The 27,311-nt window shown below is 49.3% G+C and overlaps 2 protein-coding genes across 5 annotated transcripts; one reads left to right on the top strand and one right to left on the bottom strand.

Annotated features, from left to right (window-relative positions):
* Window positions 1-3,064: 3,064 nt before the first annotated feature.
* On the bottom strand, window positions 3,065-7,684 carry RPL15 (ribosomal protein L15). 2 transcript variants are annotated; one of them, XM_064166836.1, is made up of 4 exons: window positions 7,595-7,684; window positions 6,501-6,685; window positions 5,365-5,501; window positions 3,065-3,418 (listed from the first exon to the last, which is right to left on the bottom strand). In XM_064166836.1, exons 2-4 carry the CDS (start codon window positions 6,670-6,672, stop codon window positions 3,113-3,115), a joined length of 615 nt encoding a protein of 204 aa, XP_064022906.1. In that variant the 5' UTR covers window positions 6,673-6,685; window positions 7,595-7,684; the 3' UTR covers window positions 3,065-3,112. The 2 variants fall into 2 exon arrangements, with proteins under 2 accessions (XP_064022906.1, XP_064022905.1); XM_064166835.1 differs by having other exon boundaries at window positions 6,501-6,682; window positions 7,595-7,678.
* Window positions 7,685-7,716: 32 nt separating this feature from the next.
* NKIRAS1 (NFKB inhibitor interacting Ras like 1) lies at window positions 7,717-27,070 on the top strand. 3 transcript variants are annotated; one of them, XM_064166832.1, is made up of 5 exons: window positions 7,738-7,821; window positions 8,451-8,564; window positions 9,182-9,308; window positions 20,402-20,643; window positions 26,449-27,070. In XM_064166832.1, the coding sequence occupies exons 2-5, from the start codon at window positions 8,454-8,456 to the stop codon at window positions 26,686-26,688; spliced, it is 720 nt and encodes a 239-aa protein (XP_064022902.1). In that variant the 5' UTR covers window positions 7,738-7,821; window positions 8,451-8,453; the 3' UTR covers window positions 26,689-27,070. The 3 variants fall into 3 exon arrangements, with proteins under 3 accessions (XP_064022904.1, XP_064022903.1, XP_064022902.1); XM_064166833.1 differs by lacking the exon at window positions 8,451-8,564 and having other exon boundaries at window positions 7,730-7,821; XM_064166834.1 differs by lacking the exons at window positions 8,451-8,564; window positions 9,182-9,308 and having other exon boundaries at window positions 7,717-7,821.
* Window positions 27,071-27,311: the final 241 nt, after the last annotated feature.

Below are 27,311 nucleotides of genomic sequence, written 5' to 3' on the forward strand. Positions count from 1 at the left end.
TTCATTCTAATACCCCTACAAAACCACCAGTGGCATTCAATGACCTGCTGCAGGAAAGCCAGCTGCACCCTCCATCGGCATCTGTACCTACAGCAGGCAGCATGCCAGAATCCCTTACATCACTGCCTTGCAGAGACTCAGTGCTTTTGGAGACAATGGGAGGAAACAATTAGAATGCTGCTGATGAATTTGTGTTTTTCAACACAGCTGGTACTGCCAAATCACGAGCACCTCCGTTAGTTACATGGAAGGGAATTTCCTACGTGCTTATTTCAAGAACATGCTAAGTCACACAACCTAGTAAAAGCTTACAGTCAACTATTTTCAACAGCACCCAATACCAGGCTTAAACTGGCTGATACTGTCCAGCCCTGTTACTCTGCAGTTAACTGTTGTGCTCATTCTTTGTCTTGCCTAGAAACCAGACAGCTCCTTTAATTACATCTAAAATACGCCTACTTAGGCTGAAAAAAAAACCCCAATCAGACCTAAAGCAGAGCCAAGTAGATGGCTTGGAAGCAGATTATTGGACTCCTCTGTGCCTTAATATGTTTCAAAAATCAAGTAGGAAAGGTAGAGACCACATAACCTCTTCCTAAACCTGGTATCCCAAGCTAACGACCGCAAACAAAATAGTTCTTCCTCTGTTCTGCCTTGTAGTTTTTTAACGAGAAAAAGATAATTTGTCCTTCTTCTTTACACCAATACTGGAGAAGAATTTCCCCTCCTTACAAACCAGGCCCACTTAATAGAGTGTAGGACACTAGCACTATGAGAAGACAAAGGCACTCCTGGGGTGTATTGGGAAGAGTGTGTCCAGCAGATCAAGGGAGGTTCTCCTGCCCCTCTACTCTGCCCTCATCTTGAATACTGTGTTCAGTTTTGGGCTCCCCAGTTGAAGAGGGACAGGCAACCACTGGAGGGTCCATCAGAGGGCTAGAAGGATGATTAGGGGACTGCAGGGCATGCTGATGAGGAGAGGCTGAGGGACCTGGGGCTGTTTAGACTGGAGAAGACTGAGAGAGGATTTTAAAAATGTTTATAAGCACCTCAGGACTGGCCAGGAGGGGGGGGGTCAGGCTCTGCTCACTGCTCCCTGGGATAGGACAAGGAGCAATGGGTGTAAGCTGCAACACAGGAGGCTCCAACTCAACCCAGAGGGGAACTTCTTTACTATGAGGGTCCCAGAGCACTGGCACAGGCTGCCCAGAGAGGTTGTGGAGTCTCCTTCTCTGGAGCCTTTCCAGGCCTGTCTGGATGTGTTCCTCTGTGATCTGTGCTAGATTGTGTGGTCCTGCCCTGGCAGGGGGGTTGGACTCAATGATCTCCTTGGGCCCTTTCCAACCCCTAATATCCTGTGAGTGAGCCTGTGATCTCCATAAGACTTGAGATAAGCCATATGTACCCATAGCTCCCCTTGAAATTTCGAGTCCCACCTGTTCTAAACTCTGTTGCTAGTCTGGTAAGTACCATGCCCTCTTACACAGACTTTCAACGGTAGTTTTCAATGAACTTTGGAAGGGATAGTGTCCCCATCCTACTTAAAAGTTCTATAAAGTACAGGACCATGAGGGGAAACCTCAGGCAAGTCTCTGTGGCCACTCCACATGCTAGTTTTGCCCTACGACCTGTCACCTTTCTTCATGAATGGCAAGCTCCACAAAACTCAGTCCAGCATCATTTTAAGTTAGACACATTGGCCATGTTTGCACCACCTTCAGCCCTTACATCTACAAAAAAGAAAGATCAGCAATCCCCTTCATGCTCAGGCAAGATCTCCTTCACCTAATTTGTAGCCAAGTATTTCCACTTCCTGTCTTGTACTATCAGAGGAACAACCTCCAAGAGTACCAGTGTTACTTCACAGGAAAGGTTAAAAAAGACACCTCCCTTCTTTAGAGGAACAGATAGCATAGTTTAACAGAAGATTCCTTTTTAACTTTCTGTTGAGTGAAACAGTATGTCACAAAAGCAGCTGATCTTCCTGGCTTGAGAAGCTCACTGCCAGTCTCGTCTTCAGACTACTGTCCTGCAAGGAGTTAAATCGAAGCCAGTCAGTTTCTCATCTGAAGAGCAAATCTTAAGACATCTGGATTCTGTCACTTCTCCCCCTGCCATCATTCCACATCCCAAGCTGTATCTCCACAAAACCAGATATTTCTTGGGTCCTCCCATTCCTTTTCCTGTCACTACCCAATGAATGTGGTTGACATGCAATCTGTGGAAGCTAGGACAGCTGCACAACTGACCAGAAACTGCAGTCATTCTCAGTGTTCACATGCAAGCTGACTTCATGCTGAAGTCCAGTTTAACAAAATGTAGCCTCAAACACATTAAGATTATAACCATCTGTCATTCAAATACAGTCTCCCACCTAACCATGCAGAGGCAATCAGAATGCAGCTCTTAGAACAACATTCTGTCTTGGTATAGAAAGGCAGATCCAAGACACCATTGTGCATTGGGAACAAACAGTGTAGCTTCTTGCACAAATGAAGCAATAACCACTCTAGATTCAGTATTTATTATTCAACCTAAAACATCGTTCTAGTTAGCTATTTGTGAAGCATCCATATCCGAAGTACTGCACAGGTTCATGAACAGAGCAGTCTCCACCTTTCTATTCTGTGCTTTAGCCAATGTTTGCAGACAAGATGGGCTCAAGAGCTTGCACCACACTGGAGACAAGAAACAGAACTGGAAAACTGCCCTAAGTATTCAATCACCTACAAAAAATAACCTAGCACTTTCACTTTACACCCTATTGCACAAAAGCAAAGCTGGCCTTCACTCTAAGCACAGGGAACAGAAACCAACCTAGACAGTAAGGAATTATACTGAGACCAATGGGATAAAGAATACGTAGCAGCCATTAGGATTTCAATCCACTCTGCTCATGTCTTTTCAAACTTACCAAAAGTGAAACCCATGACAGAGCTCTATGCTTAGTGCCTACACCATTCACGAATGTCAAACTCCATTGTAGACAACCTTTCACAGTATGGACACAGCTGAACCCAGAACTCTACACCTCTCCACATAACGCAAGAAGCAGCAGAGGCACTTGTTAAATTCGACAACCCACGTCAGCTTTATTAGATCGTGACATGAATTAACGGTAGCGGTGCAGCTGCAGGGTATTGCGTCTCCTCCATGCAGCGCGGCGTGAGCCACCAATGGTGTGGTGGAACTTGTGGCCCTTGCCAAGGCCACGACTCTTCCGCCCAGCTGACGTCAGCCCACGCATCTCTCTGTGCTTGTGAACAGGCTTGGTGATCCATTGGGTATCGGGGTTGCGCCTAATGGTCTTATGGAATGGATCAATCAGGATCACTTCAAAAAACTTGTAAGTGGAATCTTCACCCACCCAGTATGAGTTCAAGACTCTCAGAGCCCCACAGTGACGACCAGCACGTTCCTAGTGGAAAAAACAAATTAGAAGGCTGTAAAATCATGGATGCAGGGAACTCTTCATGCAGAAAGAGAGAACACACTCAAATAAATCTTTGCAAGTGCGAGACATTTCCATTTGCCCCAAGAAGAACTAGTCCCCTTCCACTTACAAAGATGCAAGAAAAAGTAGTAGCTGAAAGACATGCTGCTATTAAAAAACTTGCTTGGAATCCTGAATGAAACTGGTATGAAAAAGATGTGAGGAGGGAAGTGCTCAGTTGACAAAAGAACTACCTTGTACGCAGAAGCACCTGATCAGTAAATACACAGCACTAAAAACAGCTTTCACCTGAAGGTGATGAGCATGAGCAGCACCCAGGGCTACAGAACAACCTTTTGCAGGAAGTTATGAAAGACCAAGCAATTTGTACATCCACAGCTACAGGAGAGAAAGACATTTCTACACAGGATGAGCCTGTACTCATAGAAGAAAAAGAAGAGCTGTTTTAACAAGCCTTTGTTCTGCTGCTGGCATATTAGTACTTGCTATTCCTATTCTCACTTGTGGTTGGAGAGCAGCAGTCTTCATTTAGAACACAAATCGAAGCAGAAAATACCCATTACACAACACCATCTGCCTCTCTTGTCTATAAAATGCTGGAAGTACTCAATCATAGGTGAGTACTGGAGGAAAATAAGAACCAGTCCAGTCCACCCATTTTCTATCTCAAAATGATCCCAACCTATGGCTACAGTCTTCCAACTGTTTTCTGCACATGGAATTTAATGCCTTCAAGTCCTTGTTTTACTTTAGCATGTGAGATTAGTACATATAGGCTAAACATTAGGACACCAACCACACTGAACCGGCTTCTGTGTGGGGACAGTAGCTACAAGCAAGATTTTGCATTTCTCTCTCTCTGAAGAATGCAAGATTTCCAGGAAAGAGCATGCCAGATTCAGAAAAACTTCAAACTAAAATTGAGGGCAAATAATCTCTTTCATGAGTTGTCACCACAAGTGAATGTGTTATTAGCCACCAGGCATCTGGGACTGGCAGTCAAAGAACACATCATGAACTGTGAAAACACAGAATTGCCTTTTTAATGTAAACAAAATGCAGCTGATGGTTTTAAATTAAGCATATTTGGATTTTTTTCCTTTTTGAAAAAAAAAGCAAGCAAAACAACTCACACCATATTTGACTTGAAGGAATTTAAGAGTATTTGTAAGAGTATTTGTAAGTCCTGGGAGCAGAAGAGTCTTGATGGAATTTGTAGTCTCCATTCTCTCACAGTGCCTCATTTATTTTTCAGAGTGCAGATCAGTATTAATTCTAGCTGAGTTGTGGAGGTTTTTTTCTTCTTAAGGTTAAGAGCTACATCTCTTCAGCATTACTACTCTGACACTATGAAACCTAAAGATACTAATAGGTACCAAAGGTTTTTCGTTAAGGACAGAAGGTCTCTGGCATGCTGCTTTCAGATCCTGTAACACAGCAGAGTATGCTGTGCAGCACTCCTGCTACACAAACAGGTGCTACAGACTTTAAGACAGGACTCACCAGCACTTTGTTAAAGAACCATTACCTAAAGGTAGCAAGCCATACAACACGGCAGCGATTTAGTGATCAATTTGGACTGCCACCATATCACATGTGAGTTGTTCTTCCTCTTGTCTAATGCTTTATTTTACTGGGGTTTATACTAGATGCATACTTGTGGCATACTTTGCAATCATCTAAGCAGCACATCCCCCAGACCCTACCTGTAAAGTCTGAATACTTTTTTTCATGTGTCTCCATGCAGCTTCTCAAGCATCCTCTGGTGCTTTCCCAAAGCCAGTATTCAATTATTTTACCCAACACATCAGCAAAACAGCTGTCTGGGGTTTTTACTCAGTCGTATTTTCAGCTGTTACAGTGCGAGACCTTCCTATCGTCAAGTTTCTGAGCAATAGCAAAATAGTCACCTCTGCTACAGACTGAAGGCTCCGGGCAAACTTCAGCTGGTTAACACCATGATGCACAGGTTTACCATAGGTTGCACCTTTCGGGACTGGGCGCTTACGACCACCACGGCGAACACGGACACGGTAGATAACATAACCTAAAAGAAACGGTGACTTAAAACTGGCAAGAATTCTGTAGTGTGCCCCGTGCAGATAACAGCAAGACAATTTTGAGGCCCATACTGCATTTCCAATGCCAGAAATGTAACATGAAGTGCTGCTAAATTAGGTCACTGTACCAATTTCACCAAAGCATACAACTGGAGATGGCTAGCACAATATGCTTTTGTTACTTCCATTACAACTGAGTGAGGGAAATGATGCCCTGTAACAACTGGTTTTTTTTAGTTTCAAACCAGAGCTCATGGCACCGCTCCACTACCGAGTTTCAAATACCCCAAGAAGGGATACAGCTACACAGCAACACACAGAAAAAAAATTCCAATCATCCTAAGCCTAAAACCCCAAATTCCAACAGCAGCAAAGTGCTGAAGCACATGCCATCCCCCAAAACTGCTGCTACCTCACATGTGAGGAAACCAGGCGAACTTCACACACACAAGGGTAGGCTCAGCTTTTCACAATGAACAAGTGCACAGTTTTTCAAGGATTTGCTCAAGTTACTAAGAGATGGCTACCCTTCCCACGTTCCCTGCACTGACCACTAACTGTTCTCTAATGACAGCCTCAAGCTACATCACCTTGTTTACTAAAGGACATACAGCTGTAATGCAGTGAAGGTCATGCATGACAATCAGAGCAGAGAACAGCCACCTTCCAAACCAAGGACGCTGGTCAACTCTGCAGTAGTAACATAGCACAGGAATTCAAGCCAAAGCTCATTTCATCTCCATGTGCCAAAACGGGTACAAAAGGCATACATTCAAAATGACATTAAGGTTTTTGGGCTGTGGGCATTGCTATCAATTTAGCACATTTGTAACATTAAGTTTGTACCGTGCAGGACACTTTACGTGCTCGGGGAATACCTGAGTTTCAGATTTTGTTATCTAACTGTCATCTAAGGAAGGAAACTGACATGAAACTCAGCCACTCCAGCAAGGGAGCACATGGACTTCACCTCTTCATCTCATTACCTTGCTTGGCCTTATATCCCAGCCTGCGAGCTTTGTCTGGTCTGGTCGGCCGGGGAGCCCGGTGCAAGGCGGACAGCTGGCGGTACTGCCAACAGCGGACACGAAGAAGGAACCGCATCACATCTGACTGTTTTTTCCTCCATAGCTCCTGGATGTACTTGTAGGCACCCATGTTTGTTTACCTGCTGAACCAAGAGGTCAGTGAAAGGAGTACACCAAATCCAACTCAAATTTGCACAGCTTCCCATAGAGACATCACATAAACCCATACATGTAACACCACTGACACGGAGGATGCTCCCAAGATCTGATATCATGGCTCATCCTTGGCAACCTCCAGCAGGACACACGACAATTGCTATTTCCAGCAATTTTCCTCCTTTTCATATGTTCTTAAGTGTTGGAATTCCTCAGCTGAGAAAGTTTCAGATGTGTATGTCAGACATTACGAAAATCGACCGTTAACATCTGAAGCAAGTGGTACGTATTTATCTCTAAATCAGCACGAGTGGCGTGGTCAACTCAACACAGTTTAATTCTTCTCTGAAGCTTTTACACACTTAAAATCAAACTCCCACACGGATCACCATCTGAAAGGCGCAGCTCATCTCATTTACTCAGAAACAAACCAGTTCCCGTGATTTTCCATACCCTTCATTTCCGAAGCCTCCTAGCTACGGCCCAGCTCTTGCCGCCTCAAGCCGCCCCTTCTGTAAGACTGCGTTACGGCACAGACCGCGGCAAAACTGCAAACCCAGGCTGGAATCAAGGCATGCGAGCTGCGAACCCGCTACGCTGCGCTGCATGGCCCTCCGCTCACACCAAGCAACCCTGGGTCTAACCGAGCGCCCTCCCCGCCGCCCCGCACGCCGGGCAGCCAGCCCGCCCCGACGAGGCCTTCCACTGGCCTCCAGGGCCCGCGGCCTGCCAGGCCCCGATTCCCGCGGGCCGCAAGGAACCCGCGCCGCGGCAGCAACTGGAGCCTCTCCCCGGCTAGGAGGCTGGCGGGCGCAGCGGCGGAGAGAGCAGATGGCCGTCTGGGGCTCAGGATGAAGCCGGATTGAGAGAAAGGCCGAGCACAAGCAAGCCCTTACCTGATGGCGCCCAGCACCGGAAAGGAGGAGCCTTTCTCCCGACAAGCCCTGGTGACGGCACCCCAGTTCCGCCGGCGGCAGCGGAGCCTCACGGGCAGCGTAGTCCCAGGGCTGCCCGCTCGGCCCCGCGCCCCGCCCCGGCCCTGCCCCCGCCAGGGGGAGGCGGGTCCGTGGGCGGCCTCGCCGGCGGCGCGGCGCGATGGGGCCCTGCGGGGAGCTGTGCCCAGGTGCGCGGTCGCGCCGCGGGGGGGCTGGGGCCGCGGGGGTCGCCGGTCCGGGACGCGCGGGAAGCAGGCAGGGGCGCGCCCCGAGCACGGCCCGCGTAGGGGCGGCCTTAGGCGGGGGGGGATTTGTCGGCTGCGGCAGCCTCTGGAAGCCCATCCCCAATCCCTCCACCCCCGGGTCAGAGCCCCAAGGAGCTGGGGATTGGGGGTGGTGTGCATTTGACATTGAGAAGTCTGCAGAACTCTGAAAAAGAACCCTTTAAAGCCTCCTAAAAAACGATAAAAAGCCGCAGAGGTAAATGTGTTAGTCCTAGCGGTGAAAAATGCCCCAAAGCCAATCCTAAAGCCTCAGCGGTGGGGGAGCAGTGCTGGAGCGGCAGGCGTAGCGGGCACCCCGAGGGCCCGAGGCGCTGGGTTTCCCGTTACCGACCGGCGGAAGGCTCGGCAGGGCTGCCTGCCCTGCGCGCCGCCTCCCTGCCTGCGGGTGGGCATGTGCAGGAGCCGGGACTGGGGCTGGTGCTTCTCTTGCTTCCAGCAGTGTCACCAGGGGGGTGGGCCCTGACGGGGAGTCGAAGCAGGAATGAGGCTTTCTGTGCCTTGAAATGCCCCCTGCTTCCCTCTCCATTTTTCAGGGTATGCTTTGCAGAGGACTCTGGCTTGTGAAGTATTACCTGGTTAAACTGGAATTGAAGCAGGACAGTACCAGCCCCTTTTGGTCCTCAAATGATATTCTTCAGCTCTCTGTGGTATACTGCTCTGAACACTGAACTGAGAGTTAGGTCCTGCTGCCCTTTCATGGCTCACTAGCAGAGGGAGCTGCCCCTGGCTTCTGGAGGCCTCCTGCTAAAACCAATGCCTCTCCATCCAAACTGATTTAAAGCAGACAAAAACCATGCTTTTGCATTTGGTGCTTCTTCCTTTAATGCTCCTATTTTTCACCTCCTAATCTATATAAGCTAGAAACTTTCTTTGCATGAAGTAAAGGGAAAGGGACTGCCACTCTGTTGTTTCCAGAAGCCATCCTGATACTGTCAGACACCACCAGGCCTGCAGCCAAATCATGTAGCCTGATAACACCCCAGCAAGCAGCCCCTGCCACAGGGGTTATGTGCTTCAGCACTTGCAGTCTCCTCGATCCTGGTGGGGCAAGTGTCAAGGCCACAGGCAAACATCAGCACCAACGGCAGCAGCCTTAAAAAAACAGCCTGGGAAGAAACTCGAGTCCTAAAAATACCATTCTGTGAGGAGAGGCTGGGGGGGCTGTGCCCCCGAGTCACCACAGCTGCTCACCCTGTGGGGCTTTGCTTGCCTGATGCCAAGCTCTGCCACCTTGCCTGGCTAACAGACTCCTGTGTCTGCACAGGGTTCGCCTGCTGACTCTGCCCTCTTGGGAAAGATGGGAAAGGGATACAAGGTGGTGGTTTGTGGAATGACCTCAGTGGGAAAGACTGCGATTCTGGAGCAGCTTCTCTATGGAAAGCATACCGTTGGTGAGCTGGTTTTGCTTTGAGAGTGGGATTGTTTCCTTTTCCAGCATCTTGTTCTATGTGGGCTCCGATTAAACAGTAATGGAGGGCTGGAAACTGTGCCGAGGTGAAGAAAGAAATTGATGTGGTTTTGTCACATCTCTGGACAGTTCTTGACAGTTGTAGTCCCTCACTGATTTTTAAGAGGCTTGGAGAAGAGCCCTTTCCATTATGCTCCCAGTTATAGTGTATATGAATGTTTAAGAAACCCCCACAACACAGAAAGTAGGTTGATGTGCTTGCTCCCTATTTACATAGAAGTCTCTTGTTCTCTGAAAGGTGCTGGAGGTGCCTGAAAAATAAACAGATGTCACACAAGAAGCAGAGAGACTGTTAAGACTTTTGTTCCATCTTCTTAAAGCTTTGTGTTGCTTGGTTTTGGCTACCATTTAATGAGAGTGTTGGAAAGAAAGCCAGCTTAGCTTTCTGTCCTCTGTTCTGTGCTGAATTTTGAGGACCAGACTGCTTGGCTTTCAACAGTGGAAAACTGACTGAAGAGAGGAGAATGGGATGTCTGAAATTTTCTGTGCGCAAAAGAAAGAGAGGGAGGGGAAAGTCAGCTTGTTTGCCTTTGTTTCCACATGACATGGCTTTGAGAGGAAGGGCAATGGCCAGCAGGCAGACAAATTACTCCTGCCTCACCCAGAAGTGAGGGGTGGCACCAAGGAGCTGTGACAGATGTCCACTAAGTTTGCCTCTTTTCCTCAGGCAGTTAGGGTGAGTTACTGAATAAACCCCAGGATACCTAGAACAGTGCTTTGCAGGCTCTGTGCCTTTAACGTGTGTGGATGAGAGGAATTTTCTGGCAGCACTGATGCCGAACTGCACGCTAATGTCCTTGTTTAAAAGGACGAGTCTCGCTAATGCCGCAGCAGCATCTGTTTCCAGCATCCTCCTGTAAGCCCTGTGCATGGAGCCTTGTGCATGGAGCCCTGCACAGCTTTCAGCACGAAGGCTGTAAACCCTGCAGGCTGAAGGTTTTTCCTTTTGCTCTGACCTGCCTCTCCTCTGCTGCTGGGCTGGGTGATTGTCAGCATGCACACAGCACTGGTCCTTAAGTCGTGTTGCGGTGCGTTACTTCCTGCCTGGAGCCTGTGTTGGTGTCCCAGGCAGGAAGGACCCTGCAGTGTTGCTGATCGGAGGAGCTATTTACGGAGCAAGCCCTGTACGCGATTACACAACACCATGGGCACTGGCTGTCGTTACCCAAGGGACGCCTCATGCCCCGGGGTTAGCTGTGAGCTCTGTCACTTCTGAACGCTCTGCTCTAGCTCAGCCATTGCGCCACACGAACTTTGCCCATCCTCTTTTAAAAAGATCCTTTCCTGCAGCTTTGTTCTCTCTTCTTTGCCCTTGGAATTAACACTCATGGAGGGCACAGGTCATTTGAGAGGGATGGTGCAAGAAAAGAGGGGAGAAGGTCATGATTATGGTCAAATCTTATTCCCAAGACATTCAGAGAAAGAGGGCAAATAGCAGTCAATATCGGAGTGTGGAGAAAGCTCATATGGAGCCACTGCAGCCCCAAGGAGGGAGTGACCATGGCCCAGTGCTTTTACTATCGCCTGTCTGTGCCATCAGACACATTTTGGTGGATGAACTGGTGTTGGTGTTTCTGGCAGTCCTGCTGAGTCACCATCCTCCCTGCCTCTTCCTCAGCCCATAGACTGAGGTGTTTGAAGCATGGGCTAGTGGAAGTGGCTTCCAGATCTTTAACTACTGCTCCAGTCTGTATTGATTTAACCCTTGAATGCAGAGGCAGGACACCACTGTGAGAGTCTTACTGGGCAAGTAAGTTTGCAGATGACACCAAGCTAGGAGCAGGTGTGGAGCTGTTGGAGGGTAGGAGAGCCCTGCAGAGGGAGCTGGCCAGGTTGGATGGGTGGACAGAGGCCAATGGGATGAGATTGAACAAGGCCAAGGGCAGGGTTCTACACTTTGGCCACAACAACCCCAAGCAGCACTACAGGCTGGGGACAGAATGGCTGAGAGCAGCCAGGCAGAGAGGGAGCTGGGGGTGCTGATGGAGAGTAGCTGAAGATGAGGCAGCAGTGCCCAGGTGGGCAGCAGAGCCAATGGCATCCTGGGCTGGCTCAGGAGCAGTGTGGGCAACAGGACAAGGGAGCTTATTCTGTCCCTGTGCTCATTGCTGTCTACAACTACCTGAAGGGAGGCTGTAGCCAGGTGGGGTTGGGCTCTTCTGCCAGGCACCCAGCAACAGAACAAGGGGACACAGTCTCAAGTTGTGCCAGGGCAGGTCTAGGCTGGATGTTAGGAGGAAGTTCTTTGCAGAGAGAGTGATTGGCACTGGAATGGGCTGCCCAGGGAGGTGGTGGAGTCACCATCCCTGGAGGTGTTCAGGCAGAGCCTAGATAAGGCACTTAGTGCCATGGTCTGGTTGATTGGCCAGGGCTGGGTGCTAGGTTGGACTGGATGAGCTTGGAGCTCTCTTCCAACCTGCTTGATTTTGTGATTCTCTTTTTCCAGCAGGAATTTAGCAAAGACCTTTGTGTTTGTAAACTGTGAGACAACAAGCTTGGCTTACTTAGATCTCAAATCACAGTGTATCAGAGGGCCCCTAGCTCAGAGAAGAGCTGGACAGGTCTCAAAAGGAGCTAGTCTGTTTAGATTTAGTACTGGTCCCAGCCACCAGTAGGCACAGTTGTGTCCCTGAGTTGCATACATTCAGCTCCATTTTCATGTTTTTAAAATGCAAACTTGACTGCAGCTCCATCAGGAGGTAGAGTTGATTTAAGAAACAAAGATGTAAGAACACATGGTTTGGTTAATTAGCCTCCACATCTTTGGGCCTGTGAGAGCCAAAACACCAAATCTCTTCAGCTGAGACTAAGCAAGGCAAATTCTTTGTCAGTTTCACCACAGTAATACATGGTGTTTTGATTCCTGGATAGTAAGATGTGATTTGAAGTAGCTGCTTACGAATAGCTTCACCAGACCAACTATTTACACAGCCAGAAGACAGGAGAGGAGGAAAGTCCTTTTTTCTAATGGAGGAGTTCTCAGCTCCTTCAGATGAGCTGAGAAGCATTACCATAGGGTAAGGCAGGTGGAAGCCTCCTTTCTGCACCATCACTGTACAGAGACACTGTTTAAGGGAAACTACCTATATTCTTTACACTGTGTCCCGTGCCAAACTTAAGCTAGCGTTTAGCACTCAGGGCAAGCAGTGCCAGGTACCACAGGTGTTCAGCAGAGCAATATTCTACTGCTAGTGAAGGATGGCAAGAACGAGGAGAAGAGACTGGCTGTTCTTTCTTCTTGAGTCCAAGAGAAGGTGGAGAGTTTGGACAAACACAGCACTGAAACCACAAAAAGAGACCATCCCAGGCAACTGTGCAAGCCTTGACAGCCACTCAGCCTGAACTATGGCAGGATAGCCCTTCCATGACTCAGAGCTAAATCTGCACCCATTTCAGGCATCTCCTTTCAGGTTTTGTCTGATTCCTTTTAGGCAGAGAAGCTGCCATGCAATACATACATTACTCTATATGTCTCTGACATTGTCTCCTTCCTCATCCTTGGCCCCAGGGCAAATAGCCTGTTTGGCAGTTTTAAAGCCTAGCAGAAAGCCTGGCACCACACATTGTTGTTCACATGCTCCAGGGACACAGATCTTCCCTTCTGGAGTGTGTTTCCCCCTCATGAGTACTTTTTCCTCTCTGACCTCAAGCACTCTTTTTTCCTCTTTGACCTCAAACACTCTTAGTGTCTTTTAAAAGTGCTGGCTGCTGACTGTGTAAGCAACAGCAGCCCTTAGGGACTTCATCCCTGACAAGCCAGGGAGAGCTGATGGTGCACATTTTTCTAGGAGGACACCAAGTGCCACTAGGTTTCCAGTGGCATCACAAAGCACAGTCAGGACCATGGCTCGAAGCCAAGGGCTCTACGTAGCGTGTGAACTCTCCAAGGACACCAATCACTTCCCTGACAGCAGCTGTGCCATCACTCCTTTTTACAAGAAAGTCAACAGGGTGCACATGAGCACTGACATAAACTTATGGCTGATTTACAGCCAGGAGGAGACCCCCTGTGTCAGTGTCTGGGATGTCTCAGGGACCTTGTGCTCTGAGCCTACAGATGACTTTGAGCACACTGCTTGTCACTGGAAGGAGGATGTGGATGCCATCAGGAAAGGAGTAACACCACGTGTTGGCTTGGCAGTCCTCCTCATGGCTCTCCGGACATGGGACCAGCCACATTGGTGCTTCTGGTGTCAGTCAGGAGCCATAGGTGTCCTTGTCGCCAGACCCAGTGAGCTGCCTTGCTGCTTGGCTCTCAGCAGACAGGCTTTCAGCAAGCACACTAACCCTTTTTGTCCTCTGCCCAAAAGGCCAGCAGCCAGGATGTACAGAGAATCATAGAATCAACCAGGCTGGAAGAGACCTCCAAGCTCATCCAGGCCAACCTAGCACCTAGTCCTGTTCAATCAACCAGACCATGGCACTAAGTGCCTCATCCAGGCTTGGCTTCCACACTTCCAGGATCTGCGACTCCACCACCTCCCTTTGGCAGCCCATTCCAATGCCAATCACTCTCTCTGCAAAGAACTTCCTCCTCATATCCAGCCTAGACCTCCCCTGGCACAGCTTGAGACTGTGTCCCCTTCTTCTGTTGCTGGTTGCCTGGCAGAAGAGCCCAACCCCACCTGGCTACAGCCTCCCTTCAGGTAGCTGCAGACAGCAATGAGCTCTGCCCTGAGCCTCCTCTTCTGCAGGCTGCACACCCCCAGCTCCCACAGCCTCTCTTCACAGGGAGGGGGCTCCAGGCCTCTCACCAGCTTTGTCACCCTTCTCTGGACACCTTCCAGCACCTCAACATCTCTCTTGACTTGAGGAGCCCAGAACTGGACACAGCACTCAAGGTGTGGCCTGAGCAGTGCTGTGTACAGGGGCAGAAAAGCCTCCCTTGTCAGCTACTATCTACCAGCCCTCCCAGCCTGGCTGCTCTCAGCCATTCTGTCCCCAGCCTGTAGTGCTGCTTGGGGTTGTTGTGGCCAAAGTGTAGAACCCTGCACTTAGCCTTGCTAAATCTCATCCCCTTGGCCTCTTCCCACCCATCCAGGGCATCCAGCTCCCTCTGCAGGGCTCTCCTACCCTCCAACAGCTCCACACTGCTCCTAGCTTGGCATCATCTGCAAATGTACTGATGCTGGACTCAATCCCCTGGTCTGGACCCAGCATTGATCCTTGGGGAATGCCACTAGTGACAGCTGCCAGCTGGATGATACCTGACATTGGCAAATACAACTCAGGCAAGAAGGAATGAAGCATATGTGCCCAAGTATTCCTTTTAGAAAGCAATGAATAATGTTGTACAGAATTCTACCCTCTAATTGCTGCACCGTAATTCAACAGTCTTTAATACATCTGCACTCTCCTGTGATGGTATCTTCCAAAGACCACTAAAAGTAGCAGTCAAAATTATGTCTTTTAACATCCTACTTGAAAACAGAGAGGAAAAATTAAGACCAGAGATTTCAGTCAGCAGAACAGAACATCAAATTTTGATGTGAGATGGGGGGGAGGACACTTTGGAGAGAGCTGTATCAGATTCCAGAGGTGACATTTTACCTGCATGCATTGCAGCAGGGAGCATATGCAAGTAGATTCCAACACAGATGATTTTGAGACATACTTGTGTCACCTTGCTCTAGGCCCTGCTTCTGTAGCCCAAACCACATGCAGGCTACACCTTGCTGACAACAGTATTTACAGTTCTTGGTTTGAGCCTCATATTCCAACACTTTCCCAGTTTCCATGCAAACACATGCCAGAAAAGTTGTGCAAGCTGCAACAATCCCCCCTCCATTTACTCTGCTCTCCTCAGACCCCACCTGCAGTCCTGGGGGCAGTTCTGGAGCCCACAACACAAGAAGGACATGGAACTGTTGGAGCCAGTCCAGAGGAGGCCACCAAGATGCTCAGAGGGCTGCAGCAGTCCTGCTATGAGGACAGGCTGAGAGAGTTGAGGCTCTGCAGCCTGGAGAAGAGAAGACTTTGAGGAGACTTTGGAGTGGCCTTCCCGTGTCTGAAGGGGACCTGCAGGAAGGCTGGGGAGGGACTACTGACAAGGTCTTGTAATGCCAGGACAAGGGGGAATGGGTTTAAAGTGGCAGAGGGGAGATTGAAACTGGCTGTTAGGAAAGGGTTCCTTGCAGTGAGAGTGGTGAGACACTGGCACAGGTTGCCAAGGGAGGTGTTGGATGAGGCCTTGAGTGACCTGTTCTAGTGGGAGGTGTCCCTGCCTGTGGTAGGGGATTGGAACTCCATGATGCTTGAGGTCCCTTCCAACCTAAACCATTCAATGATTCTGTAACAGCAAAGCCCACTGTCCTAGGAGGGTGGTAGGTACATTCCCATCCCCCCTGTCACAAGGACCCCAGTTCTCCTTTGCTGACTTTCCTAGGCATCCTCCCATCTTTGCTACCTGGATGGCCAAGGGCAGCTTGTTCTGGGGAGCTGCAGCCTTGCAGATTGCTGCTGGTTTTCCTTGGAGCAAAGCATTCTTGTGGCCTTTTCTCTCCTTGCTGCTATGAGTTTTTCCAAATTCAAAGATACTTGTTTTATCTACTGTGTGCTGTGACACTGAGTAATGGGCAGAGGGTTCAGAAGCTGTGGGGCAAAAGGGGAACTAACAACACAGTGAACAATCTCATGGTTTATTTGAAAAATAATTCAGGAGGGAAAGGAGAAATAGGCTGGAGATTGATGCCATTCTTTAGCCCCTACTTACTTGGTGCAAGTCTTGGGAGAGGCAAGAAGGTATTTGCATCTGTTACCAGCAGCTGCCACAAAGGAACGGCAAGGGGAAGCCTCTGTCATGAATTGGGTGATGTTTCAACCCTGGTGGTTTCCCCGTGAGGAAAAGAAAAGGCTTGATATACTGATGAGGGCTGCTAGGCAAGGCAGAGATACTGCCAGCACCAAAAGAAAGCAAAATTTCAACAGAGGTGGAATTTCCCAAGTTCCCAAGTGACTCTTGAACACAACTGCAGTGCGAATTTCATGTCTTCATGGCTACTTTTGAAGCTCTCCTATGTAAGTTCTCCTCATTGATGTCTACAACTACCTGAAGGGAGGCTGTAGCCAGGTGAGGGTGGTCTCTCCTGCCAGGCAACCAGCAACAGATGAAGGGGACACAGTCTCAAGCTGTTCCAGGGGAGGTCTAGGCTGGATGTGAGGGGGAAGTTGTTGTCAAAGAGAGTGATTGGCATTGGAATGGGCTGCCCAGGGAGGTGGTGGAGTCACTGTCCCTGGAGGTGTTGAAGCCAAGCCTGGCTGGGGCACTTAGTGCCATGGTCTGGTTGGTTGGCTAGGGCTGGGTACTAGGTTGGACTGGATGAGCTTGGAGGTCTCTTCCAAGCTGGTTGATTCTGTGATTCTATGATAATCACTGCATGTAATTATTAAAGTCTAGCTGCCTAAAGTTAGGAAGGGCTTGAGCTACGCTGCTTGCACAACCCTGCTTCTATTATCCTATGATCTCCTTCATCTATCTGTAGAACGCAGCGAGGCAGAGCATGAACACAGTGCCCCAGAAAGGGCTTGGTTACCTACTGTAGTCTTTAAAAATGCCCCTGTGGCACATCCTCCAGCCACAGAGAATGCAGTCTTGCTTTCTTTTTTTGTTAACCTTTGTTTTGCTCTTCTGCTCTTAGTTTTGCTCCTGAAGTTTAGTGATTTAGTTTGGGCAATTAAGGAGGCAGGGATTATAAAATTTGTAGTTAATTTCATTTCTGGAATGCCTCACTCACAACTCCATAGAAATGAGTTACATTTGGGCTCCAATTTGGTCAGGAGACTCTTCCCAAGGATGCTTTTGGACAATTCATTCCTTTTGGAGAATCAGAAGAACTGGAAAAGGTTTGACCACAAAATGGCTTTGCCTCACTTACAAATAGGCAGCCTGGAGCCCTAGGGCAAGTCTGTGCTACTCACTGCGGGGGAGTAGGAAGTTCAAGATAGTCCCTGGCTCCTCTGTGGCAGTGTTGGAACTGCTCTGCCATTGAGAGGCTTCCAGACCTTCCCAGAGTGCTGGGAAAGAGGCAGATGATCTCTGACCTGATCCTGGTTCCTCTTGGCACAGAGGTTTGCAGAGGTGCAGGCAGCATCTCTTGCAGATGTGCAGAGAGCACCATGTTGGTGGCACTTCTGGCCACATCATGAGGCACTTAAATGTCTTCTCCTGGGAAACTTGAGCCACTTCAGTTTCCAAGTAGTTCAAGCCTAAAACATCAGGGCTAATCTGGTCCAAAGCACGAGACAGAGCAGAACACATTGTCCAAGAGCAGTGAAGCAGAGGCAGCTCTGTGAGGCAGAAGCAGCACACACTGAGGCAGAGCAGTGAGGCAGAAGCAGCACAACTGCTTGCCACTTAGCTCCATTTCTATTACTTGCCTGAGTGCAAAGGCTCCTTTGGCCACAGAGATTCACCAATCAGATGGCATTTGCCAAACTGACCATATTAAGTGAAACCAGAACTTGCTCACCCTCATTTGGGCAAGACACCAACAAGTACCTAAACACCTGTGGGTACACTTTGGGAGGGGACATAATGGCCCAAGCCTTTGTTCCCTCCTGCCCTTGCTTCCCCCATCAGCAGAAGGGTGGGGCAAGCCTGGACATCCAAGAGGTCTATCAGCCTGCCAGGACAGTTAGCATGGATGGAGGCATCATAAATTAATTTGCTGCAAAGCTAGTAAGAGTTTGATCTACAAAGACTGCACAGAGAGGGGTAGAAAGAACAGCTTGTGCCACTTTACTGCACAGGAATGGTGCTCACATCATGGAAAACCATCAGTGTGGTCGGAATGCTTTAGCTTCTTTGTCAATGTGAAGTATTTTGAATAGTGTCATTGAATCTAGCAAACTCTTTGTTTTCAGAGGCCAGTTAATCCCTTGTTTCTTCTTAAACAATGCTTTAGTATAGTCGTGTTTTCTGGCCGAGAGAATAGCGCAGGACTTGTTCCTGCAGCCCTGCAGTGGCAAACAATTCATTTACACAGAAGTGCAGTGGAAGCAAAAAAGTGGATTGGCTTGCAGAGGGTTTATAGTAATGTTTAAAACCAGCTCTGAAAGTGGCCCAGCTACACTGTACCTAGCTTGCTGGGACCTGTAAGCTTATGCTCCTCCATCCAGGAGAAACAAAGCTCACTGTGTGTGTTTGAGTAAATACAGCATGCAACCTTGCTTGCATGCAAGCCCCCCCTTCCTTTTCTGGCTTGATTTCACTTGTTGGTTAATTGTACCACGGTGTTAATTCCCAGACTTGTTCCTTTAGCTCCTGCTTCTGCCATTGCCATTGGTAGGTCTGATAGGCAGAAAATGGGCTTATATATGCACTGGCTTGCCCAGCCATGTTTTTGTGCTCTGCCCCCTTTGGCTGTGGGGAGAAGCAACCATGGAAAAGAGGACCAAGAACCTGGAGCCACTGAGTCTAAGGACTCTGGCTTGTGCAGACATGTTCTCCTGTTCCACTTCCTTCTGTGCTGGGGGAAGCAACCACAGGAAAGGAAAACAAAAGCCCTGGCTTCACCTAATATGGTCAAGCTTGGCAAAGTGCCATTCTGATTGGCTAATCTATGTCCAAAGGCCAGTTAGCCTTGGGCTGTACTGATAAAAAGGGATGGGCAGGTAGCACAGTGCTGCTGCTGCCTTATTGCATTCTGAACTGCCTGGAAACTCCACTGCCTCGAGGTTACCAGGACCAGGCTCTAAATGCCTGCATGCAATCAGCCTGCACAGCCACTGTGACATTGTGCCAAGGCTGCACAGTGCATTGCATCCTGCCTGCCTCTCTGCAAGGCTTCTGCTGAATGGGGAATCAAGAGGAAGCAGCTCAGAGACTGTGCTACAGACTCCCAGCTTCTGAGAAAAGAGCCTGGGAAACTCTAAAGCCTCTAATGGCTTTGAGACCACAGACAGCAGCCCCTCCACATGCTTTAGGTACTGTCTGATACTATTTTGTGAGTAAATACTTAAAGCCTCTTGTAACTCACTAACTGCCTTCTGCCACAAGCAGAAAGGAGCTTCCTATGTCCTCTAGTGGATAAGCAGTGTAATAAACCACAAGAATCTTCTCTTCCAGTATAATGTTTGTATTTGCCACTTTAAGGAATAAGTGCTCTGGTTCTGCCCGTTCCCTGCATATATAAATTTCCAAACCCTGCGTTTTGAACCTTGTGAATAAGTTTTCTGGTGAGATTTAATGTTAATAAACAGTTTCATAGTTATTAACAATCTTGGCCTGGATATCAGAATTAACACAGATTGTTAATTTGTGTAATCCATCACAGCCATGTGATCCATCTTGGTATGAAGTGAAGAAGTAGGCTCAAAATGTTAGTAAGCCAGGTGGAGTTGGGCTCTTTTGCTAGGCAAGCAGCAACAGAGCAAGGGGACACAGTCTAAAGTTGTGCTGGAGAAGGTCTAGGCTGGATGTTAGGAGGAAGCTGTTGGCAGAGAAAGTGATTGGCATTGGAATGGGCTGCCCAGGGAGGTGGTGGAGTTGCTGTCTGTGGAGGTGTTGAAGCAAAGCCTGGATGAGGCACCTTAGTGCCATGAGCTGGTTGATTGTCTAGGGCTGGGTGCTAGGTTGGACTGGATTTGCTTGAAGGTCTCTTCCAACCCACTTGATTCTATCTGCTCTTCCTTGACTGTTCCAAAAGAGTGTGTTTGGGCAGGCCCCTTCGCAGCGCATATGGCACAGAACTGGTAAGCTGGGTGGTTGAAGCTGGGGAAACCTGGGGGAAGAGCCATGTATCTTATCCTATCCTGCATGTGCATGTTGTGTAGATTAATTTTACAGGTGTAATCTTGTGCTCATTTATTAGATGATCTATTTACAGTGTCACTCCTGTAAATAGCTGCTGTGGTGACCTTGAATGGAGATGTCAGGAAAGGTTGAGTAGAGGTCAAGTCACTTTGGAAAGCGTGGCCTGAAAGCTACCATGTTGCAAAACTCTGCTCTTCTGCAACTAATTCTTATATTGGCACTGTACTTACACTAGCTGAACCTTCCTCCTTGTTTTAAAACAGGCTTAGAAGAGAGTGCCACGATGGAAGATGTGTATTTGGCATCGGTAGAGACAGACCGAAACGTGAAGGAACAGCTAAGGCTTTATGACACCAGAGGTCTGCAGGAGGGTGTAGAATTGCCAAAACACTATTTCTCTGTTGCTGATGGCTTCATTCTTGTGTATGCTGTGACCAGCCTCCAAGCTTTCCAAACAGTTGAGCTGCTCAAAAAGGAGATTGATGTCTTTCGGGACAAAAAGGAGGTAAGTGCATGGTGCTTTAATTGATTGCCTCATTGCTTTGTCAATGAGAGGAAGTTAAGGTTGCAATTGCAAAGCATAGATTTTGCTCCTGTATAGAAGGGAAAACAAATCGAGCCACAGCCTTGGGCAGTCCAGCAAAATTTATCATAGAATCAGCCAGGTTGGGAGAGACCTCCAAGCTCATCCAGTCCAACCTAGCACCCAAGCCCTAGACAATCAACCAGACCATGGCACTAAGTGCCCCTTCCAAGCTCTTCTTGAACACCTCCAGGGACAGTGAGTCCACCACTTCCCTGGGCAGCCCAGTCCAATGCCAGTCACTCTCTCTGGGAAGAACTTCCTTCTAATATCAAGCCTGTGCCTCCCAGAGCTGAGCACAGGGCCAGAATAACCTCACTTGGCCTACTGGCCACACTCTTCCTGCTCCAGGCCAGGATGCCATTGGCTCTTCTGCCCACCTGGGCATGCTGCTGGCTTGTGTTCAGCCACAGTCACAGTATCACAATATCACAGAATCACCAAGGTTGGAAGAGACCTCACAGATCATCAAGTCCAACCCTTTACCACAGAGCTCAAGGCCAGACCATGGCACCAAGTGCCACGTCCAATCCTGCCTTGAACAGCTCCAGGGACGGCGACTCCACCACCTCCCCGGGCAGCCCATTCCAGTGTCCAATGACTCTCTCAGTGAAGAACTTTCTCCTCACCTCCAGCCTAAATCTCCCCTGGCACAGCCTGAGGCTGTGTCCTCTTGTTCTGGTGCTGGCCACCTGAGAGAAGAGAGCAACCTCCCCCTGGCCACAACCACCCCTCAGGTAGTTGTAGACAGCAATAAGGTCACCCCTGAGCCTCCTCTTCTCCAGGCTAACCAATCCCAGCTCCCTCAGCCTCTCCTCGTAGGGCTGTGCTCAAGGCCTCTCCCCAGCCTCGTCGCCCTTCTCTGGACACGCTCAAGCATCTCAATGTCCCTCCTAAACTGGGGGGCCCAGAACTGAACACAGTACTCAAGGTGTGGTCTAACCAGTGCAGAGTACAGGGGCAGAATGACCTCCCTGCTCCTGCTGACCACACCATTGCTGATGCAGGCCAGGATGCCACTGGCTCTCTTGGCCACCTGGGCACACTGCTGGCTCATGTTCAGGCAGGTATCAATCAGTACCCCCAGATCCCTCTCTGTCTGGCTGCTCTCAGCCACTCCGACCCCAGCCTGTATCTCTGCATGGGGTTGCTGTGGCCAAAGTGCAGCACCCTGCACTTGGAGCTATTGAAGCCATCCCATTGGACTCTGCCCATCTGTCCAGGCGGTCAAGGTCCCACTGCAGAGCCCTTCTGCCCTCCAACCCAGCCACATCTGCCCCCAGCTTAGTGTCATCTGCAAACTTGCTGATGACTGACTCGATGCCCTCATCCAGATCATCTATGAAGATGTTAAAGAGGATGGGGCCCAGCACAGATCCCTGAGGGACACCACTAGTGACAGCTGCCAGCTGGATGTGGCACCATTCACCACCACTCTCTGGGTCTGGCCCTCCAGCCAGTTCCTAACCCAGCACAGAGTGTTACCATCCAAGCCGCGGGCTGACAGCTTAGCCAGCAGTGTGCTGTGGGGGACAGTGTCAAAGGCCTTGCTGAAGTCCAGACAGACCACATCCACAGGCCTCCCCACATCCGCCAAGCAGTCACCTGATCATAGAAGGAGATCAGGTTAGAAAGGCAGGATCTGCCCTTTCTAAACCCATGCTGGCTGGACCTGAGCCCTTTGCCATCCCTCAGGTGCGCTCTTATCACCCCCAAGCTAACCTGCTCCATCAGTTTCCCTGGCACTGAGGTCAGGCTGACAGGTCTGTAGTTCCCAGGTTCCTCCATCCCACCCTTCTTGTGGATGGGGACCACGTTGGCAGTTTCCAGTCTCCTGGGACCTCTCCAGTGAGCCAGGACTGCTGGAAAATGATGGAGAGTGGCTTGGCCAGCTCAGCTGCCAGCTCTCTCAGCACCCTGGGATGGATCCCATCTGGTCCCATGGACTTGTGGGTGTCCAGGTGGCTCAGCAGGTCCTGAACTAATTCCTCATGAATTTCCAGGGGAACACACTGCTCCCTGACCCCATCCCCCAGTTCAAGAGGACACTTGCCCTGAACTCCTCCCTCCTTACTGTTGAAAACTGAGGCGAAGAAGGCATTCAGGACCTCTGCCTTTGCTTCATCATCAGTTATAGTGTTCCCCTCCTGGTCCAGTAAGCAGTGGAGGCTCTTCTGGCCCTTCCTTTTAGCACTGATACATTTATAAAAGTGCTTTCTATTATCCTTCACAGAGGTGGCAGCCTAAGTTCTGGCTGGGCCTTAGCCTCTCTCATTTTTCTCCTACATAGTCTGGCTACCTCCTTAAACACATCAGGAGAAGCCTTCCCCTCCTTCCAGAGGTGATACACCCTCTTTTTCTCCCCCAGTTCCTTCAGGAGCTCTTTGCTCATCCAGGCTGGTCGCCTCCCCCTGCGGCTCATCTTTCGGCACATGGGAACTGCCAGCTCCTGTGCCTTCAAGAGCTCCTGTTTAAAGTAGGTCCAACCATCCTGGACCCCTTTGTTCTCAAGGACTGCTGCCCAGGGGACATTGGAAATAAGTTCCTTGAGCAAATTGAAGTTTGCCAGCACCCCCAGGCCCCTTTCTGCCTGGCTGCTCTCCAGCCACTCTGCCCCCAGCCTGTAGCGCTGCTGTGTGACAGTCTGTAGTTCTCAGCAGCCCTACAATCTAATATAACTCTCCTCTGACTGCATATTTGGCTGCTGTTGTTCTTGGAGCCTGGCAGCCTCCACAACCCTCTGCACTGCTGGAAAGTCTCTCCCTACCATTATCCAATTAATTCTTCCTGCAAATTTCCCCCCTTCTTTTTAATACCATAAACCAGATATTTGGAAAGCTGTAGGCTAAAATCATTTAACAAGGGAAACTACTTGAAACGATAAAGAAGTCATCAGAAAGGCCATAACACTAATGCCACATGCAAGTTCTGTTGTCTAGCTAAGCTGCAGCGCTGTCAGCTGAGAACACTAGATGCTTTCTGAGGGAAAATGCAGCAGTCATTTCACACAATTGAATTGATTCAATATGGCTGTTAAAATACATTAGAGCTGCTTTGCCAGTTGAGTAATGTCTGGGAGACCCATTGCCAATTACACTTGTTTGTAAGCCATTAGGTACCTGAATACAAAACACAGAGGATAAAGCCTTTGTTATATCACTCTGTGCACTTGGCTCCCGGTGTGCAGTACCTAAGGAAGCCAGATGAGCGGCACTGCAGTAGGCTATAGGGGTTGTTACTCATAAGTGTCCTGGCTGATGCCTTCAGCTAACTGAATTTTAGCTGTAGTAGAGAAAGTAAGGAGCAAAAAAACCTGCATGGCATGGGAATTAGGCTGCCCCAGCAGAAGAAATCCAAGCTAGGAGCAGGTGTGGATATGTTGGAGGGTAGGAGAGCCCTGCAGAAGGACCTGGCCAGGCTGGATGGGTGGGCAGAGGCCAATGGGATGAGACTGAACAAGGCCAAGTGCAGGGTTCTACACTTTGGCCACAACAACCCCAAGCAGCACTACAGGCTGGGTACAGAGTGGCTGAGAGCTGCCAGGCAGAGAGGGACCTGGGGGTGCTGGTAGAGAGGAGCTGAAGATGAGGCAGCAGTGCCCAGGTGGGCAGCAGAGCCAATGGCATCCTGGGCTGGCTCAGGAGCAGTGTGGCCAGCAGGACAAGGGAGGTTACTCTGCCCCTGTGCTCAGCACTGCTCAGGCCACACCTTGAGTGCTGTGCCCAGTTCTGGGCTCCTCCATTCAAGAGAGATGTTGAGGTGCTGGAAGGTGTCCAGAGAAGGGCAGCAAGGCTGGGGAGGGGTCTGGAGCAGAGCCCTGTGAGGAGAGGCTGAGGGAGTTGGGGGTGTGCAGCCTGCAGAAGAGGAGGCTCAGGGCAGAGCTCATTGCTGTCTGCAGCTACCTGAAGGGAGGCTGTAGCCAGGTGGGGTTGGTCTCTGCTGCCAGGCAACCAGCAACAGAACAAGGGGACACAGCCTCAAGCTGTGCCAGGGGAGGTCTAGGCTGGATGTTGTTAGGAAGTTGTTGTCAGAGAGAGTGATTGGCATTGGAATGGGCTGCCCAGGGTGGAGTTGCAATCCCTGGAGTGATTGAAGCCAAGCCTGGCTGAGGCACTTAGTGCCATGGTCTGGTTGATTGGCTAGGGCTGGGTGCTAGGTTGGCCTGGATGAGCTTGGAGCTGTTGTCCAGCCTGCTTGATTCTATGGTTCTATGATACCAGAGTCTGTCACAATGTGAACTGCCTCCCACTATCCTGTGTTACTTGCCACAGGTCTTCTGTCTTGTTGCATGCAGGAATTTTTTATGGACAGCCAATTTACTTATCATTTAGGAGAGCTTAAAGTTGTGATCTTGACTGAGAATAACATAGTCAAAAGAGTGGTGCCCAAGATAAGCTGCTTGAGTTAGATTTATCCCTGTGATTTCAGGTCTGTGTTAAATAGGCTTTGAAGTGTAGAAAGTGAAATCAGGGTGCTTCTGAGCTGGCAGAGCTTCACCTTGTTGAGTGGCAGAGTCCTGTTGTGTGGCAGATGTCAGCACTGCTGGCTGGTTCCTTGGCTCTGCTGGCTGTGGGAGCTCTCCAGCACACACCTTAAAGCCTGGCCAATTTCTACACTAAATAGAGCTTGTGTTCTCTCATACTAGCAGAGCTTAACCACAGGTAGAATTCAGCTGGAGCATGTTTATAACCCTTTCAAAGCCTTTGCAGGGTCAAAAGCCCATTTTCCATGGGCTGCTATAGAAAAGAAAGGAAGCCTCAGACCTCACAGCAGCACAACAAACATCTCTAGCTGGAGAGAAACAGAAGACATTGTGCAGTTAGCCTGACGAAGAGGAAAACATAAGCAGGTGTGGCCACAGCCAGAGGGCCAAGGAGAGGGCTTTGTGAAGCCACTGGTGTAGAAATGAGACCCCAGTTTGCCTGAGGACAGAGCAGTAACTACAGGCATGGCTGCCCCTAAGAGCTGATGCCAGTGAAACGTTTGTAGAAGATGGTTGGTGTAAAACATGCAGGAGCACTTGAAGTGGCCAGCACTGCCTGCAGCACTTACTAGAGCTGAAGTACTGGGCAGGCCCCTGGGCTCAGCCACACTCCACTGAGTAGTCACTAGATGGATCCTTACAGCTAAGGCTCTGACTCCATCCTGCTGTGCTGCTCTAGTTAGCTAACCAGCTGCTCTTGAACCTCTGCCCGAGAGGGTGGGCTTGGTGCTTCCTCCATGCTTTCAGCAACAGAATGAGTGTCCTCTTAGTTCCCTCCTGTGGCTTCCTGGGCTATGGGAGCAGAGTCCAGCAGCTCAGCCTTCTCAGGCTGCTCACACAGGCTGCTTGATGGCAAGGGTGGCTTCGTTTATACTGTAGGCTGTGGGGCTTAGGCTTTTCTTGCTGCCAGGCATTTTTCATCTCTTCAGCACCCGCTGTTCAGTTGTCACACCGTTTGTCGAGAGCAGCTCTGTTGCAAAGCGAATGGAGAGCAGTGCTGTTTAGCTCTGGCTGTCAGGGGTACTGTTTCCCTTTTAGCAGTCAGGAGAAGGGGAAGTCATACTGGTAGATAAGGCTAATTCAAATCCCAGACCCTGAGCTTCCAAAACCACACATAGATTGCCTTGTGCCAGTGTCAACTTAAAAACCAGGTCTGAAGAGCTTTGCTACATGCCTGCTACTTAATATTATTGCAAGTGGGAGATGCTTTTTGTGTAAACCTCACCCGTTTATTTTGTTTGCAGGTAACAGTTATTGTCCTGGGAAACAAAACTGACCTCCTGGACCAAAGAGAAGTGGAAACAGAAGCAGCACAGCAATGGGCAAAGGCTGAGAAAGTGAGACTGTGGGAAGTGACTGTGACAGATCGAAAAACACTGCTTGAGCCCTTCACCTTCCTAGCTAGCAAACTCTCCCAGTCACAGAACAAGTCAACATTTCCCTTGCCTGGAAGGAAGAGCAAAGGGAATAACTGTGATAACTAAGCTACTTTGGCATTGTCTGCTGCTGCCAGGTCACAGCCTAAGTCCTGTCTGTGCCATTTGCTTCTTAGGGTTTCATTTAAAAGCAATAATCTCATTCGGCAATAAAATCAACAAGCTTAGGGTTAAGAGGTGTCCTTCCTGCTCACAGACTTGGCTTGGAAAAGGCACTGGCAGGAAAAGCCTTTAAAAGCACTTCATGAAAGAGTTATTTTACAGGGGTTATGGATGAAGGACAGGTGGACACCTCTCTGGCAAGGATTTTGACTGCACAGTGATGCTGAAGGACAAATCAACAAGCTTATTAAGCAATCCCCTTGTAGATCTATAGCCTCTAGTCACAACAACTACTAGCTGCAATAAAGCATTCCATTTGGAGAGAGAACATGACTGAAATAGCAACACTCCTTTTACCTTAACCTTATAGTGCTCCACAGGGGTTTACCATGATGCAGGAGACTAAGGTCTGTGTTTTTGCAGGAGCAGGGTTTGGGGCAGGAACAACCACTACTGGCTGATTTAGCTGCTTAAGTTCTGCTGGTGTCTGGAAATAAGGGGGAAAAAAACAAACCAACCAACCAAAAAAACAAAGCACAGCAAATTTTGTGAACAGATCTAGTGGGACA

This window comes from Pogoniulus pusillus, chromosome 28 (assembly GCF_015220805.1).
Source record: "Pogoniulus pusillus isolate bPogPus1 chromosome 28, bPogPus1.pri, whole genome shotgun sequence".
In the NCBI taxonomy this organism is placed as follows: Eukaryota; Metazoa; Chordata; class Aves; order Piciformes; family Lybiidae; genus Pogoniulus; species Pogoniulus pusillus.

Coding starts and splice junctions, on each gene's coding strand:
- RPL15 (XM_064166836.1), bottom strand. CDS start 6,672: ATGGGTGCCTACAAGTACATCCAGGAGCTATGGAGGAAAAAACAGTCA. Junction 5,502..6,500: donor GGGATATAAGGCCAAGCAAG/GTAATGAGATGA, acceptor CGTTTCTTTTAG/GTTATGTTATCTACCGTGTC. Junction 3,419..5,364: donor GCCTTCAGTCTGTAGCAGAG/GTGACTATTTTG, acceptor TTTTTCCACTAG/GAACGTGCTGGTCGTCACTG.
- NKIRAS1 (XM_064166832.1), top strand. CDS start 8,454: ATGCTTTGCAGAGGACTCTGGCTTGTGAAGTATTACCTGGTTAAACTG. Junction 9,309..20,401: donor CTATGGAAAGCATACCGTTG/GTGAGCTGGTTT, acceptor GTTTTAAAACAG/GCTTAGAAGAGAGTGCCACG. Junction 20,644..26,448: donor TCTTTCGGGACAAAAAGGAG/GTAAGTGCATGG, acceptor TTTTGTTTGCAG/GTAACAGTTATTGTCCTGGG.